The sequence below is a fragment of the Saccopteryx bilineata genome, chromosome 2 (assembly GCF_036850765.1).
Source record: "Saccopteryx bilineata isolate mSacBil1 chromosome 2, mSacBil1_pri_phased_curated, whole genome shotgun sequence".
NCBI classification, from domain to species: domain Eukaryota; kingdom Metazoa; phylum Chordata; class Mammalia; order Chiroptera; family Emballonuridae; genus Saccopteryx; species Saccopteryx bilineata.
This window is the reverse complement of record NC_089491.1, coordinates 286,167,992-286,186,310: the sequence shown is the minus strand read 5'-3', so window position 1 is coordinate 286,186,310 and position 18,319 is coordinate 286,167,992. Positions and strand designations below refer to the sequence as shown.

Below are 18,319 nucleotides of genomic sequence, written 5' to 3'. Positions count from 1 at the left end.
CAAGGGTTCGGATCAGAATCAACTCGTGGGTTCACTTCTCTCTGAACACAGTTCCTCACGTGTGATTGCAGACATCAGGGCTGAGTATGCAGAGACTCTGTGTTAGCAGAGCGTGTGGGGCTCAGAAGGGGGATCAGAAAAAGATGAAACCAAATCTTTAGTGAACACTGTGGTCTGCTACCCAGATGCCCCCCTTCACGGCTGAGCACTCAGCCCACAGCCATCTGTGTGTGGAAACTGCTCTCTCAGAGGGAGAGAGCCGTCACAAGGTCATATCCCTTTCCTGGAATGGGAAGAGAGGGGAGAAGCCCATGTCCTGTGGGCTTAATAAGAGCGAGTGGCGTACAGGTGGGACAACTCAGAAGGGCCATCCCAGATCCCTGTTGGACAGGACACTGACACTTTCATGTGGCCACTCCCTCCCCTGCCCACTCCTGGTTCTTTCACTCCCCCCGCAACTGGTGGACCCACATTTGCACGCAGCTGTCCATCTCAGAGCCTAAATCCTGGGGAAACACCACTTAAGTCAAAGTCTAAGAATAAGACAAGGTGTAAAATGTAGATGGAGGCCCTGGCCGGTTGGCTCAGTGGTAGAACGTCGGCCTGGCTTGCAGGAGTCCCGGGTTCAATTCCCAGCCAGGGCACACAGGAGAAGCGCCCATCTGCTTCTCCACCCCTCCCCCTCCCCCTCTCCTTCCTCTCTGTCTCTCTCTTCCCCTCCCGCAGTTGAGGCTCCATTGGAGCAAAGATGGCCCGGGTGCTGAGGATGACTCTGTGGCCTCTGCCTCAGGCACTAGAATGGCTCTGGATGCAACAGAGCAACGTCCCAGAGGGGCAGAGCATCGCCCCTAGTGGGCATGCCGGGTGGATCCCGGTCAGGCACATGCGGGAGTCTGTCTGACTGCCTCCCCGTTTCTAGCTTCGGAAAAATGCAATAAATAAATAAATAAATAAATAAATAAATAAATAAAATGTAGACGGAGAATAAGAATGCAGAAGCGAGGGAATGCAGGTGTACAAGTGCAGAGCCAGGAAAGCGTCTCTCAATTAGGCGTGACCCTTACAGTTTGCTCAGTCACCATGCCTAGGCCTGCAACAGCTTTTGTGTAGAACAATGAAAAGTTAGATGAATGGTGATCAGATAAAAAAGTGAACAACGTGTGCTTTCCCCTCTGAGGACAAACTTTGAGACACTGGGAAATGCCGTTCCCCTTATAACACACCAGGCTGGGTTTGGGTGGAAATGCAAAGCTATATATACAGGCATCTTTGCTTTCTCAGGATTCCCAGGAGATGCAGGGACCCACAGAGGTTAATTTTACAAACAGAAGGTTCTCTCTTGAAAGGCAAGAACACTTTAGAAATTTCAATCATGTGTACAGAAATAATTCCAATATAAATGAGAAGTCGTACCCTCTCCAACAGAGAAACCTTTAGCTAGTTGACATTCTGTGTTTCTACCTAGCTCTCAGGTGACGCTGATGCTCTTGGATGCCAACCAGGCTATTAAAAATCCATGCTTTTACAAAGAAATTATGGGATATTAAAAAATACTTAGGGCAGTTTGTCAATGAAAGTACTGTAAGCTAATATTTATGGGGTACAATTAACCCTTTGAGTAGTATGAACATTCATGTATGTCCTCATGCCTCCTGACCATCCAGAGTAGGATCGATTTATTTTAAAAATGTGTAAGGCGCCTGACCAGGCAGTGGGGCAGTGGATAGAGTGTCGGACTGGGATGTGAAAGGACCCAGGTTCAATTCCCCGAGGTTGCCAGCTAGAGCGCAGGCTCATCTGGCTTGAGCAAAAAGCTCACGAGCTTGGACCCAAGGTCGCTGTCTCCAGCAAGGAGTTACTCAGTCTGCTGAGGCCCCCAGTCAAGGCACATATGAGAAAGCAATCAATGAACAACTAAGGTGTCGCAACAAAAAACTGATAATTGATGCTTCTCATCTCTCTCCATTCCTGTCTGTCTATCCTTATCTATCCCTCTCTCTGACTCTCTTTCTGTCCCTATAAAACAACAACAACAACAACAAAAATGTGTAAGGCAACATTAAAAAAAGGCAAATGTATGTTCCATAAATTGGTTATCAAACATGATTTTAAGTTAATAAAACTGAAATTGGAACTGATTTCATTTTTTGAAAAAAACTCACTCCCAGGGGTCAGTAAGGGTGAAAAGAACTCAGTACTCAAAGGGTGCTGAGGGGTGGGGAAATTATGAATGATGAAAACAAACCATTCAAGAATTCAACACAAGAAGCTAGCAAAGAACATTGTTATAAATCCAGAGACACAGGAAGAGAATAAATAATAAAAATAAAAATACAGAACTTAGTGAGAGAACTAAAATGGAAAAAAAATAGTTATTTGATGAAATCCTTGGCACAAGTAATCAAGAAAAAGAGAAAAAGTAAGTTCAAAACCATACAATCAATATAAAGGGATTGATAACTACAGCTAAACAAAGATGAGACATAATAAAAATACATTATGAACAACCATCAGCACTAAATTTGAATATGTGAAAAAAATTAATACAGTTATGGAAATAACCAATAATTCAAAATTGGAAAAGAAAAATGACTATTTTAATAAAAACCAAAGACATTTAAATGACAATCTTAAATCTTTTCTCAAAGAAGCCCCAGGCCCAGTTGGTTTTACAGGTGGATTCTGCCAAATTCTGAAGGGACTGATAATTCCTATTTTATACAAGTAGTTTCAGAAAATGTACAAAAATGAAAAACTGCCCAATTTTATAAGGCTTGTATAACCTGAAAATAAAAAAAAGATATAAACTAATTCCACATATAGATAAAAAAGCAAAATTCCAAAATAAAAATTAATTAAACCCAAAAATATATTTTAAATATACCATAAACAAGGTCACTTCACAAAGGCAAAATTGATTTGATATCTAAAAAATAAAGCAAAACTATCAATGCGATTCAATATAATGATGGATCAAAGAAGAAAAATCACATGATTATGTCAATTGATGAAAATCAAGTGTTTATTTCATCTCATATATACTAGCCTGTTTTCTAAGAGGCAAAAGAAATGATCTAAGGCTTAGTCTAAAATATATATGGAAAATAATTGTTCATAAATAATGAATAGCTAATGCAAATTTTTTTTTAATGTACAAAAAGTAAAGGGAGAACATGCTTTCTCAGGTATGTCTCTGAAGTATAAGTTATAAAAATACACAGCCAACATCATACTCAATGGGAAAAATCTTAAAGCATTTCCCTTAAGATCAGGAACAAGACAGGGATGTCAGCTTTCACTACTCTTTTCAACACAGCACTGGAAGTCCTAGCCACAGCAATTGGACAAGAAGAATAAATAAAAGGCATCCAAATCAGAAAAGGAGTAAAACTGTCATTATTTGCAGATGACATGATACTATATATAGAAAATCATAAAGATTTCATTAAAAAACATATATATATATGCATATATACAGATATATGTTTGTGTATATCTAGTTAGGTAAATATATCAATAAAATATTAATAAAATTAATAAGGCTTTAGCAGAACTGAGCAGAAAGGAAATAAGACAGAAACCAAAAATTAGCAATAGTGAAAAAAGTCCTAGAGATCATGTAAATATTACAAAGAAAATAAGAGGCCAATAAATAGTGCCAATAAATTCAATATTTAGAAAAGAATGGACAAATATCTTGGAAAAAAATCAACTCACCAAAACTGACCTAAGAAAAAATAGAAAACCCAAATTCTTTTATATTGGTTTTAAAATATTAACACATAATTTAAAATATTTCCTCAAAGAAAACCCCAAATTCAAATTGCATCACTGATGAATACCTCTAAAATTAACACCAACCTTATACAAAATATTCTAGAGAACTGGAGAAAAAAGAAACTTGTTTTAAGAAGTCAAATCTAGCCTTTATCATAAAACCTGACAAGAAAGTAAAACACAAGAAAATTGGGAGCCAAGCTCTAATGAACATAGATTTAAAAAATCACTTAAAATATCCACAAAAAGATTCCAAAATTATTGACAAAGGACTGTACATCAACTTCAAGTTGTTACTTTTCCAGGTATGTAAGACTGGTTCACATTCATAAGTTTATCAAAGTAAGTCAAGACACTGACAGGACAGAGGGGAAAATAATATGAACATCTCAGATGCAGAAGAGCCTTTGATAGAACTCAACTCCCTCTGTCAGAGAACTATAAAATGTTAAGAGAAATTAAAAAAGATTTAAGTAACTGTAAGAACATATCAGAAGACTAGTAAGTTCAAGGCAAATCTCTTCCCAAATTGACTTGAGACTCAATGAAATCCCAGTCAAAACTGCATCAGATTTTCTTTTTCCACATGTGGAACTTGAAACTGATTATAAAATTTACATGGCAATTCAAAGGACCAAGACCCAATACATTCTGGGGAAAAAAAAGAAAACATTTTAGAACTAACATTATCAGATTTTAAGACTTGTCAAAAATGTACAGAAAGTAAGAGCATGACATCGATGCAAGACTATGCAACCAGTAGACCAGAACAAAGACTCCATAAACACAATAAATCGAAGCCATCAGGGGATACCTTTACATAGCCAACAGGATGGCTAAATCTACGATGTCCAACACCACAGTTGGTGAAAACGTGAAGCAACTGGAATACTCAGAAGCCTCTGGTGGAAGCATAACGATTGTGAAAAGTTATTTAGGATTATCTACTAAAGTTGGCCATCTCTCTACCTGTGTTCAAGCAGTTGCAAATATACCCAACTATTTCTACACAGTCACCAAAAGGGGTGTACAGAAAGGTTTATGGCAGAACTATTTGTAATATCATAATAGAGAAAAACAAAAAAATAACCCAGATGTTCACCAATATGGACAAGTAAATTGTGGTGTGTCAATGCACTGGAACGTGTGGCACGGTGAAGACAAACACCGCTGCTGAGCAAAGCGGTGTGAACGTGAGGGGAGAAGAATCTGGCACACAAGGTACATGCTGTACAGGTTCTCACAGGAAGGCCAAAGCCAGACAAAACCCATCAATGGTGTCGAAGTAAGAATAGTAAATACCTGGGGTATAACAACTGAGAGAAACGAGAGAACCTTTTAGGGGTGATGTTAGTGTTTTGGTTCTTGACCTGTGCGGTGGTCAGAGTGCACACTGTAAAAATTCATCCATCTGTGCATTTCTATCTTGCCACTTTCCGATGTGTGTGTTACAGTTCCATTAAAAGCTGATTACTTAGAAAGAAGCACACATTTCAAAAAGAGGTAAAAATAAATTCAAAATGTAAACACAGTGATAATGAAATATCCTGACAAGGCATTCCAATGAATCACATATAAACATGCACGTGCATACATATATGTATACACATACATACATATACATATACATAGACCCCCACATAATCTATCTGCGGCCTTCATGGAGAAACATCTGGGCTACTTACTTTGAGCCACACCTCATCCGCTCTGTCCAGGCTACCTCCTTGCTGCTCACTGCCTTCATCACGAGATCTATTTCCACTGGGGACACAGGGAAACCAGCCAGGAAGGGGATGGTGCTCTGGCAAATGCGGATGGGACGATGTGCAAATCTGAAATGCAATTTCAACCAAGAATTCAATGTGGAGGGTGAGATGAGAAAACTCTCTAGCTCAAATCCAAACCTTTCCCCTCTTTCTGAGTGCCCAGTGACTGTGTCACTGGCAGAAATCTTTCTCAATGCAGAGCAATGTCTCGGTGCTCTCTGTTAGCCACCAGATATAACTTGCTTGGGTAAACAAACATGCATGACAATTCTCAGCCCACCATCGATCAGGAGATTTTGCCCACAGAATAGTCCAGGCACATTTCAGGCAAGTGCTTCTGGGATTAGCCATGGGAGTCCATCCAGGACAATGGTCAGATCCTCACCTTGCAGAACCTACTGGCCGCAAGAAAGAGGCTACTGAGTCAGGGAACTGCTGAGCGCTCAGATTGGTAGAGAAGCCAGAGATGAGAAACTCCAGGAAATTTCTTACGCTTCATTTCGGAAAGACTGACGGGCTAGACGAGAAGCCACTATAGAAAGCTAGCGCTAACTCAGAATCTCCCAACTTTCCTGGTTTCCTGCCATTGGGCACCAGAACTTATGAGAAAAATGCCAGGATTGGGCTGAGGCAGTGTGGCAGACACATGCCTAGTTGCCTACCCATATCCATTTCCCCTTCCTTTCATATTAACATACTCTAACTTTGTTCAAGGGACAGCGTATCTCATTCTAAATGCTCATCTGCTCAGGGTCCCTTACAACTAAGGTGATTAAGTAACCTGGATCTGAACCAGAAGATGCTGGTAGAAGTCTATAGTGTTGAACTTCCAGAAAAGCTGCCATTTTCCCAATGAGAAATGAAAGAGGCAGCTAGCATGCACCTACTCCCCTTTTTCCTGCGTGAAATGCCTACTTCATGCCTCAAAGAACAGCAGTCATCTTACCAGCAGGAGGAAGGAAGTTGCAAGCCAATGATGCAAAGAACTGGACCCCAGAAGAAACTTTGGCCCTTGACTGACAATTTTCCAGAACTGGAATACCAACCTTGGCTGGTCCCTCAGTCTCCTGGGTCATCTCCTCAAGTCTAAAATCCAGTGACTCCATCCTGACCTAACATACCTGACAGCTAAATCACACTACTCTCAAAAGGGCTGTATTGCCTGTTGTTATGATGAAAGGGTTTATTTGGCAATGGACACACCTGGAATAGTACCTAACAGTCAAGTTCTCAATCTGCTTTTCAGTATTCAACTATAACTCACAGAAGTCAGCCCTTAGAGTCCTCAGGGGGATCTCCTATTTATTTAGATGGGTATTCTAGAAAAGTTGCACACCTAAACATTTGTTTTTAGTATTAACTCTAGAATCTCTTCAATACTAAGAATTATTTAAATCAAATTACACTTTGATCTTTAAGATAAATTTAAAATTTTATTGATCTTTGTAGTAAACCACTGAGTTGAATGCAAAAGGATGACTATGTCCATTTTATGTATGAGAAAATCAAAGCGCAGAGGTTAGGTGACTTGTCAGACTATCGTTTAGTTAATAATACTAGTAATGCTGGTGAATCCTGTAGTGTAACCCAGGCATTCTGACTCTTGCTCCTTTTTCTTCACTTAAAACGAATTCTCCCAAACACAAAGCTCAAGGGTAATTCCTGATATGTGTACTTTGAAGGCTAATTTTGAGATGCTCTTGTATACCTTAAAACCAACCATTGCAGGCCCTGGCCGGTTGGCTCAGTGGTAGAGCGTCGGCCTGGTGTGCAGGAGTCCCAGGTTCAATTCCCGGCCAGGGCACACAGGAGAAGCGCCCATCTGCTTCTCCACCCCTCCCCCTCTCCTTCCTCTCTGTCCCTCTCTTCCCCTCCCGCAGCCAAGGCTCCATTGGAGCAAAAGTTTGCCCGGGCGCACTGGGGATGGCTCTGTGGCCTCTGCCTCAAGCCCTAGAATGGCTCTGATTGCGGCAGAGTGATGCCCCAAGATGGGCAGAGCATCGCCCCCTGGTGGGCGTGCTGGGTGGATCCCGGTCAGGCGCATGCGGGAGTCTGACTGTCTCCCTGTTTCCAACTTCAGGGAAAAAATAAATAAATAAAAATAAAAAAATTAAAAAACAAAAACAAAAACCATCCGTTGCATAGCCAAAGGTTCCTAGGTGAAAACTGGTAAGGGTGGGGATGAGATTTAATGGCTAGTCTGGAAGCTTTTCATTTCACATTCTCTTATTCACAGTTCAGTAAGGACTAAATTTGATGTCAAAGTCAGGAGAAAACTGTCACTTCACAATTTTCTCAGACTTGACTCTTCTGGCTTAACTTACCATGGAGTGAGGTTCTCCTGTTACCAAGGAAACAGGACACTTGTTCTTGTCTTCGTGAGCGGAGTAGGCTTGGGTAGCCCACTGATCCAAGAATCCACTGGGAGTATAGAGGCCACAGTCTGTGAGGCTGGTTTCCCTCTCAAAAGGCTCACATATCCCATCTCCCTCAAACACATAGCACAGGCTTGGCTCTCCTGCCAACAAATATCGCATGACGTTTGGAAATGTGTTTTTATATATGTCACATAAAAATAATTACAATTTTTTATCCAGCCCACTAGAGAGTACTATAACTGGCAGTCGAAATGGTCACCCCAAAAATGCAGACCACACACACACACTCTCTCTCTCTGTCTCTCTCTCTCTGTCTCTAAAGAAGCAGAATTATTTTTCATTGGGAAAACGGTAGAATTCGCCTATATAATAAAGGTATAGAAAGCTGTGAGATGGGAGGAGAAGAAATAGGGAGAGGAAAGGGGCTGTGGGCTGGATATAGAAAACAATTTTAAGAAATAGCTGGACAGGATACTTAGGGGAAACTGGGGATATCAGAGATGTTGATATCCCCAGAACAGAGAGAATTTAAATAAATGGCAAAATGCTTGAGGTATTCGGATCCCCCTCACAGTTCTAGAAGTAATGAAGCCCTTGAGAAACTGGTTTCCAGTTACCATTTGTTTCTTGAACTCACTGTGCAGCCGACCTGAAACGGGACGACCCGGCTCCATGTTGACAAGGGTTACTACCTATTATTTCTTCTAATCTCGCACCAACCATGTGAGGCATGTGTTTTGTTTGCTTCATAAATAGGAAACCTGAGTCTCAGTGATTTTAAGTGACTTGTCAAAGTCCCTTGACCCATAAGCCATAGAGCATTGGGTAAGCTTGACTCAAGCTTACAGAATGCAGGCTCGGGGGTTCCGCATTACACCACACTGCCTCTTGCTCACACAGGACCGTCTCCAAGAGCAAGCAGGTGAGAAATGAATACTTAAGAAAAACGATCAGGCTAGTAAATCAAGCTTGTGTTGTATGGACGTGTTCTATACTTGCTCATAAGATAACTGTAAGTGAATAGTACTTAACTGTCGCGATGTAAACTGGTTTCAAACATGGAAAGCTGAGAGGCAGTTACAGAACCATTTATTAAGTTCTATTGCATTTTCCACCAAAATGTAGAACAACTAATATTAGCAGCACAATTCTAATTCTACTTAAAATAATTGGACCTGAAATTACAGTCACAATCCAAAAAAACCCCAACATCCAGGTACACATTCAGTAACATCCTTACTAAAATGTACCATTGCTATACCAACCTTTTTCATTCACAGCAATCCCACAGGGCTCTTCCAGCAATTTTCACTGCTCATCAACACGTGTTTATTAATCATTCTCCTTAATAATTTATTCAAGTCTATGACCTTCTGTGGTAAACTGAGTTTCACTTGCCAGGAATAAGCCACTACTGTTCTGAGGACTTGGTTCTGAGCCTATTTGGGGCTTTAAATTCCTACATTTCATCAAACACACAGCCTGCCCAAATCACTCTCCAAAGTCAACGTGTGTGTGTTTGGAATGACTTTCCCATGATAATTCAGTTTTTCTACGTGTGTGTGTGTGTGTGAATAGAGATGTATGTATACATGTATTTATGTACATAAATATGTATATATTTTAGATGGATATACATATATGTGTATATATTTTATAACATATATATTATTTATAACATACATATTTGTTTTTTCTGTTTATGAACCAGTGACTGCTTCTTTTTGCTTCTCTGTTTCTTTTCACCACATACCTAAAATTTTTACCTCTGACTTTTTCAAATCCATCTAAAAACAACAGATTCTTTTAAAACCCATTTCACAACAATGCTTTCAAGCCTAACTTTTGGAGAAATAATGAAATGGAACTATATACTTAGCCTACTATAAATGTGTTACTGACTGAAACAGATGTCCAACCATGGAATATATTATTGTTTACTTCACCCTGTAAAATTTAGGTATAGTCTTACTGGAGTTAAAGATGAAGGAAATACGAGCCAAACATAATGGGATCAGATGCGACAGCAACCAAGTGAGGTCTGCTCTAGTGAGATTTCAGCTGCATCGGAGAAGGCACAGTGTTTGTCGGGGGGAGTGTGTGTGTGTGTCTGTCTGTGTGTTCAGTATGAGCCCTCTATGTACTGCAAAAAGCAGATGCAAACTGGGACTAACAAATACTCGCATCTAGGCGAGGGCAGGTGATCGGGTCAGCATATTCTGCACATCCAGACCACATCTGGAGTACTGGATTCTTTCCTGGGCATTGACCACGTGAAGCATGCCAGGTCAGGGTAAATAGGAAAGGGTCTGGAAACCTAATCACATGAGGGGATGTTTGGGTTGGAAAAGAGAATAATGGGGAGGCATTTCAAATATCTGAATGGTAGTCAAATAAAACAGGGGAAAAAATTATCCTCTGTAGTTTCATAGCAAAAAAAAAAAAAAAAAAAAGCGCTTGATTCAGCATTTGGAAAGCTGAGGTCCAGGCTGGCTCTGCTGTAGCGTCTATACATGAGTCACTAACATGCTCTGAGCCTCAGTTTCCAAACCGGAAAGGAGAGAAGAATTTTAGAACAGATAAAGCCATTTGTAAACAGAACGGTTGGTGTCCAGGTACACTCTTCCCTTCTAGAGGTACGTAGGCAGAAGCAACATACAAGGGGCACATCTCTCAGGAGCTGGACTTCAGTTCTCGCTAGCCTGTGTGCACACAGGGATTGGGTGTCTATGAGACTCGTGGTACATGGTGCACAGTGAATGTTTTTTGTTGGATGAATGGAAGACTGCTAAGATTCTATGATTTTACAATTCTGCTCTAGAAAGCAGGGTCATTTGCATGTTCTGTACACTGCTTAACACCTTGACAAATTCTACATAATTATAATCACATCCTACTTTATCTTGAGACTTAGAGACATTATAAAAAATTTTAAATGCACCGCTGATTAAAATAATTCTGCTGGGTGGTTACATTCCACAGACTCATTGTGATGTATGCAGATGGGAATAGAAAAATAAGGAACATCTCTAAGAAGCCCGCTGATGATGGTTTCATCAGATGTGTGCTCGGCGGCCTCCCTGAGTGACAGGAGCCCAGAGTCAAAGCCACCTAGCCGTTATTCATTAACAGTGATTCTCCAAGATTAAGAAACATCCTCCCCCTGTCATTCCTCATGATACAGCACTCCTTTTGGCTTAGAATGATTGCTTACCCTGATTTTTATGTAGAATCTACATGACTGTGTTACTTAGCTGACACTGATGTTAGACATGAGGACCCAGGAGAAATCCTTGATAACATTAATCTAGGAGGTAGTATAACCTCGTGGTTTAACCTGCAGATCCTAGAGCTGTACTTGCTTGGTTCAAATCCTGACATCGCCACCTCTAGCCATATTAACAGGAAGCAAGTATCTAAGGTCTCTGTGCCTTACTTTAGTGTTCTCATACTAAGAGCAGTGCATATATGATATGATGTACATGAAACAATTAGTGCCTGGCACACAACAGACACATCCAAGCTTACGGTCATTATTATCATCATCACCAAGCTGTATGTTACAGGACATTGAGAGCTCACAAAAACAAGGTGTCACATGGGGATACCTACAAAACTAGGACCCGAGCCCACACAGGTTCCCCTGAACTCACCCACACAGTTGAAGCCTTCCTCTAGGTGACACGCCCTTGAGCAGCCATCTCCACTCAAAAGATCTCCATCGTCACACTCTTCTCCCAGGTCCCTAGAAGGTAAAAACAGACGTACACACACACACACACACAGAGAGAGAGAGAGAGAGAAAGTGATTTTTCTTTTATACAACTATCATTTTAACTTCTTAAAACTCATTATATATTAAAAAGTGCAAGCTGGAATGATTTCACGTATATGTGGAAAATATAGAAAACAAACAAACGAAACCGAGCAGACCCACAGACACAGAGAACAGACTGATGGCAGCCGGAGGGGAGGGGCTTGGGGGTGGGTGGAAAAGGTGACAGGACTGAGGAGCACAAACTGGCAGTGACAAAACAGTCACGGGATGGGAGGTCCAGCACAGGCAATACAGTCTATAAGAGTGTGATAACGACGCATGGCGCCAGGTGGGCACCAGAAATATCAGGGGAACACTCTAATTGTCTGACCACTATACTGTCCACCTGAAACAAACATAAAATAATATTGAATGTCAACTGTAACTGGAAACATTTTTTTTTAAGTGCAAGCTGGGGGAGCTAAGAAAGTGCGTTCCCCCCCGACACACACACAAGTATACAGATATTTATAGAAGACACAAATTAGTCAATGACTGCTGATTGGCATGTCCAGTGGGTTGCAGGAATTCCCAAAATTCAAGGAGCTCATGAGCTCAGAAACATCTAGAAGACCCGTGAGGGTCCTTACAGTGTTTTTGGTAAGTGATCTTAAGCTAGGAAATGCCTACCAGCCCTCCTATAAATAAAGTCTGAGAAAAAGTGGAGCTGGTTAAAAGGAAACCTGTTTGTCTAAGTGTGGTTTTGTTTCCTGTTCATTTTTATCTACTTTTTACTTTTTTTTCACTGTTTTGTTCAATCTAAATGCGGTTGTTGCCAAAGTCAGGATTCTGTAGAACTGGAATCTATGTAAATATCAAGAGACTTAGTAGCCAGTTGCAGCCTTCCCTCAGTCCAAGCACCTCTAAGGCTCAGTGCTCCATCCTTCCTCCCTACGACCACCTGGTGACTGCTAACATGTATTGCAGGGGAGAAACAACTAACAGGATGGGGCAATTGTAGGTTTATAGTGGTTTGCATATGTAGTGTTCTGTTCAAGGAGGGCTCCGTCTGGGCAGCAGTGAAGACCAAGCCCGCCAAACACACTACCTGATGGGCAGCAGACTCAAAAAGAGGCAGACAGTACAGGGAAAACAACAGCCAGACTTATTCTGCGCACATGGGAGGTTTCCCCAGGGAGAAATTTGACTGAGACCAGGGAAGGGAGGCGTCCTGCGGAGACTGAGTGAGGTAGAAGCTGGCAGCCAACTGGCAAGGTGTGGCTATTCAAGGAGCCTCAGTCACCTCCGTACACCACTGAGGTCTGGGAACATGTGGCGTTTATACTTCATGAAAAGGAATAGGTTTACACTAAAGCTTAAGGATCTTAGAAGACCGAGGAGATCAACAATGCTTAGTAATTGCTAGATGATGGGGTGGGACCCCAAGAAAGACTAGAATTCCTTGCTATTAGGGCTGCAAGACATAACATAATTTCACTTCATTTAGGAAATTAAAAATAGTCTGTGTTATTAGAATCTAAGACAAATCCTAGCCTCCTCCTCCCAGAAGCTTCATGTAAGTGACAGGTGAAGTTAGAGGGGCATTCAGGGCAAGTTAATATAGGGTGACCGCTAGGACATGGGAGTTTTCTATGCTAAGGTTGGAAAAATCCCAGGCAAACCAGAATGAATTAGTCCCTTTGGTTGGCATCGCAACAGGGCAACAGATAGGAACACAGCGTGCTAAAGAACCAAAGGCGTGACTCCACCTCTCCCTTGGTGATGTTACAGAATAGCCGCCAACTACACTGCAGCCAGGTCTTCCTGGTGTCCGGGGAGCAAGTGACGCTCAGAAAGCCACCCTGACCTTCCTCGGATCACACAGCTGGTTAGTAGCACGGGACAGGCCACCGGTCCAGGAGGTATCCTCACATCCTCTTGTAGCATCATTTGACAAGTAATCTTCCCCATGAATTTCTTCCCTGAACCACAGGTGTTCTCTGAAGCCTTAAGAGCCACTCACCCCCCAAACAGCCTCAACATCTCAGCACCCTGGGGAGAGACCTAAATAAAAGTGGGCCCTTCTTTACCTGTGCAGAAAGGTGAGCGACCTCCCAAGATCACTATCCGGTCCTAGAACACCCTGCCACTCGCTTTTCCAAAACTAGTCAAACTGAAACTGGAGGCTGATCCCCCAGGTCAGCGCAGGGCAGGGGCCCTGCTCTCCCATTCCCATACACACGACACTCACCTGTCCACCTTCCCGTCTCCACAGTAAGGAGCTCCATGGGTGTGGCTCAGAGGCGGCGAAGCTTCTCCCAGTTCTGCTCCAGCCACAGCCTGAACTTGGTACTGATATACCTGCCCAGGTGTGACCTCCCTGTGGAAACCAATGGGCTGTGACCACCACATCCAGAAAGCTTGCAGGCATTTAAAAGAAAGGGATGGGGAATATAAATGTTAAACATGTGCTGTATTTTCTGAAACTAAGATCGGGGCACGTGGAATTTTTAAACCATATTCATTGCTGCATTTCCAGGACATTCCACCTAGTGAACGGGCAATGAAGGATGGCTGAATTAACACTGAGCTCACTAACAGTCCTACAAAATCTCAGAGGGCAGTATTTCGAGTATATCTTTACTGTGTTAAAAAAAAAGTCACCTATTATTGAAAAAGCAGTGTAACTTGCAAAGTAATCAAAGAAACTGAAGGTAGAATTCAGAGTCTGGGCTCAGTAAGGCCCTTCTTGAGTCTGTGCATTTCAGGTTTTTGTTTGTTTGATTGGTTGTGTCTCTCAAGAAAATTCTTGTCTTGAGAAGAATGAACACATAGGGCAAAGAGCACAGTCTTCTAGAAGGCAGTAAGAACAACTTCCATCATTTGGGGGTGCAAGAAATCCCACAATTAGAAATGTATACAATTCCTCCCCACCGCCAAACCTGCCCAAATGCACAGACACCAGGCATGGAGCATTATCAGTTGACAGCAGAGATGAAAGGAGTTTGCCAGATTCTAGAGTCCAAGTGCACTGAGCCGGTGGAGAGCATGAGATACAGAACATTTAGAAGCGGGGGGCTCCTAGTTCCAAAGACAAATTCTTCCCTCATCTTAATTTTGTCCAGTGCCTGCTCTACTCAGAACACGACCACCAAAGTCAAGGTGGGGTGGGAGTGACTTCAGAGGACAGGCTCTCAAAGGGTTGCTGGGACTGCCCTGAGTAGCCACCGTAAGTCCTCTGCCAAAACCTCTTCTTCACCCGCTCTCCAGCTCAGCCACAGAGTCTCTCTCTCTTGCTGATGCTGCCACCATCAAACTACGAATGTCATGGAGTTTCCAAAACGCCTTTAACCACCTCTGTACTGGCTTTGGTTTTTAACATGAAAGACACCTAAATATTAAAGACTTTTCAATGTCTGCATTAGCTTTCTCTAGGGAAGCAATCTTTTCATAAGCATGCCAGATATTTTGAAAACAAAACCAATTCTACATTCTAATCGATTCTGACGGCTTCCCTATAGGGTGGTTTCTGTCCAACTTCTCTACCAGCCATGCATAAGTCTCACACTGTTCTATGGCTGGAGAAGAGTGGGCAGGGAGTGTCAGCTTGTTTTTACACTGCTTGGGCGGGTGGGGGGCACTCAGCAGCAGGGAGCTCCAACCTACATGATCTGACTTTGTCAAAGGCAGTCTGCTACTAAGGAAAGGAAACCAAAAGGGGAACATGGGAAAATAGGAGAAAGAAGAAAAAGAGGGAGAGAAGGAAGGAGGGAGAGAAGAAGGGAGGGGAGAGGAGGGAAGGGAGAGAAGAAGGGAGAAAAGGAAGGAGGGAGGGAGAGAAGGAAGGAGGGAGGGAGAGAAGGAAGGAGGGAAGGAGGGAGAGAAGGAAGGAAGGAAGGAGGGGAGAGAAGGAGGGAAGGGAGAGAAGGAGGGAGGGAGAAAAGGAAGGAGGGAGGGAGAGAAGGAAGGAGGGAAGGAGGGAGAGAAGGAAGGAAGGAAGGAGGGAGGAAGAGAAGGAAGGAGGGAGAGAAGGAAGGAAGGAGGGAGAGAGGGAGAGAGGAAGAGAGGGAGAGAAGGAAGGAAGGAGGGAGAGAGGGAGAGAAGGAAGGAGGAAGAGAAGGAAGGAGGGAGGGAGAGAAGGAAGGAGGGAGAGAGGGAGGAACAAGACAAAGGAAAACATGAAGTGGCCATCATGAGCGAGTCATGGGACTACATCGTGTCTCAGGACTGCTGGCTCCTTTGCTTAGCCATGGAAGAGTTGGCTTTAACCTTTGGGTATTATTATAGGAGCTGTGGCAGATTATCTGAAAGCTTTAGCAAAGGACCCGAAATTAAACGGTGTCACCAGATAGGACTATGCATGGCAGTGCCTTTCAGTCCAACTGAAGCGCCCCGTGCACTAACCTCTTGTCCCCATAACGATGACCTCATCTGTCAGAGCACCTGCCTGCCGTTTCCTGGGAAGTATTTTTTCTGCATCTCAGATGTGCCACTTTAGAATAAAATCCCCTCTGAGATTCTGAACCTTTCTCCAGCTAAGGGTAGGTCAGGGTATAAAAAAGCAAGGAAAGGAAGCAAAACCCCTCCCCACACCCCAGGAGACGGCACGGCTCCACAAGCCCTACACCCCCACTCACACGTCCGTGAACTTCCTGTGAGGATACGTCACCACGGTGGGCAAGCCGCTGGCAAATGGGGGCTCTCGGAGGACCTGGTACCTCACAGGACTGCAGCCAGAGCACAGGGGGCTCTGGGGCTGAGATGTCAGGAGAGCCGCATCGATCTCCATCCGCTCATCGAGGGTGTAGACCTTCACCCCCGAGACCTTCCCATCCACGTGCAGCTTGATGGTGAGTGGGGTGTCACAGAAGGTGTCTAAGGGGCCCAGGTGCACAGACTCCTGATGTTCCAGCAAGATCTCCGTGTCGAAGAGTGCCTGGGAGGAGTCCGTGGAGAGGTAGGTGACCCACAGCGTGAGGGTGTCGGCGTGGACCGGGTGCCGGAAGAGCAGCTCCAGGCTGCAGCCGTCCGCAGGGCAGGGGACTGTCATGTTCATGTGGTACAGGTGGAGCTCGGGACTCCAGGCCTGCAAGCTAGGCTCACAGGGCTGATCCACATCGGGAGGCCCTGAGGGAGAGGGACGGAAAGACGGACACATGAGGTACGACCACTGTAAGTCTGCAAATGAGTAGCCCATGTCAGCAGCCAGAAAGAAGAGGGAAGAGAAAAAAATGTTGAACAAGTTCCTGAAGAAGCCGGCCAGCTCAGTGGGTTAGATCTTCAGTCCTACTGAGGACAAACGTGTTACAATCCCAAAGCACTATGTTCTTGTTTCATGTCCTCTACCTGGTCCCCTCCAGCAAGACAGTTCCCACAGGGCACAGGGAACAGGATGTGGAGCTATGAGGTCCCAGGTCCGAGATGAGAACATGAGGCTGACACAGAAGCTGAGTCACGTCCTTGGAGATTCCTTGAGCAGAGGAGGACTATTTCTACTTAGTTCGTTAATAGTTTAGGATAAATTAATGCTTCATTTGTCAACAAGGCCAACGTTTGTCTCGATCTGACACCACACTGTTTAATGGGGCTCTACAGAGCTTCCTTCAGGCCCGGAGTGGCACCTTAGCAGTGACACATTCGGTTCAGGTGTGAGTGAGCCTGGCCTATCTCTGCCCAGAGAACACTGCAGGCAGGAGAGCGGAGCACTGACTCTTGAGTGGGGAGAATGGAGATTCAGTAGCCAAGGAAAATTGGGATGGTGAGAACCCAAACACCGCAAATGCAGTAGCGTGGCCTTCTATATGAGATGGCCTTCCTTCACGTTGTGGGAGGGGGCCGCAGGAAAAGTGCTAAATGAGGAACAAGCAGAGGTCCGCTCCAGTGGGCACTGTGCCTTCAGCTGGGGGACTGTGACAGGTCTTTTGAAGCCACGCTTTCCTTATTTCTAGTATAAGTATTATCTAACCCTCATTTTTCTAGTTAGCGTGGATAATTTATACAATGCTTTAGAGAAATATTTGTGAACCACACTTGCAAAAATAGAATTATTTAGTCCTTTAAGAATTTGGGAAATACACAACATTCCAAACCCAGAGAAAATGAGTTAAAACGTACATGTGTGTGTTGTTGTTGTGTGCAGGGTGTGTGTGTGTGTGTGTGTGTGTGTGTGTGTGTACTGCACCTTATGGTCCTTACTATTCTTTGCCTATATTGTGAGTCAATTAATTCACTTGGCAAAAATGTGCTGTGTGCTTCTCTCACACTTAGCACTAATCTAGGTGTTGAAGATAGACTGGGGAACAAGAAAGATAAAGCACCTGCCCTCATATATCTCACAATAAGGTGACAGGTGCAACACTACACAGGTAACAGGTGTAAGGGCAGTTCCAAGTGGTAGCTGCATCTCTGAAGAAAACTGACGAAGCACCAGGGGCTAGACAGTGACAGGTGGGGTGAGGCATGTTAGGTTAGGGGGCTGGGGAGTTCTCACTGAGAAGATGACGTGTGAGCAGGCATGTGTCTGGTTCAGTTTCCTATTCCCTATAGAATTTAGAAAGCAGTTAACTGGTGGTCAACAAGTGCTTATTCGGTGTTATTAAATAGGTTTTGATTGTGTCCATAAAAATATGTGTTTATGCATG

General features: G+C 43.4%; 1 protein-coding gene across 1 annotated transcript in view; it reads right to left on the bottom strand.

Annotated features, from left to right (window-relative positions):
* Positions 1-18,319, bottom strand: part of PAPPA2 (pappalysin 2) — a 210,646-nt gene that overhangs the window by 89,862 nt on the left and 102,465 nt on the right. Inside the window, exons 7-11 of the mRNA XM_066261210.1 lie at positions 16,316-16,805; positions 13,930-14,058; positions 11,575-11,666; positions 7,868-8,061; positions 5,463-5,609 (exon numbers count right to left, since the gene is read on the bottom strand). Coding sequence (XP_066117307.1) covers positions 5,463-5,609; positions 7,868-8,061; positions 11,575-11,666; positions 13,930-14,058; positions 16,316-16,805 — 1,052 coding nt within the window. The remainder of the gene's footprint in view (positions 1-5,462; positions 5,610-7,867; positions 8,062-11,574; positions 11,667-13,929; positions 14,059-16,315; positions 16,806-18,319) is intronic.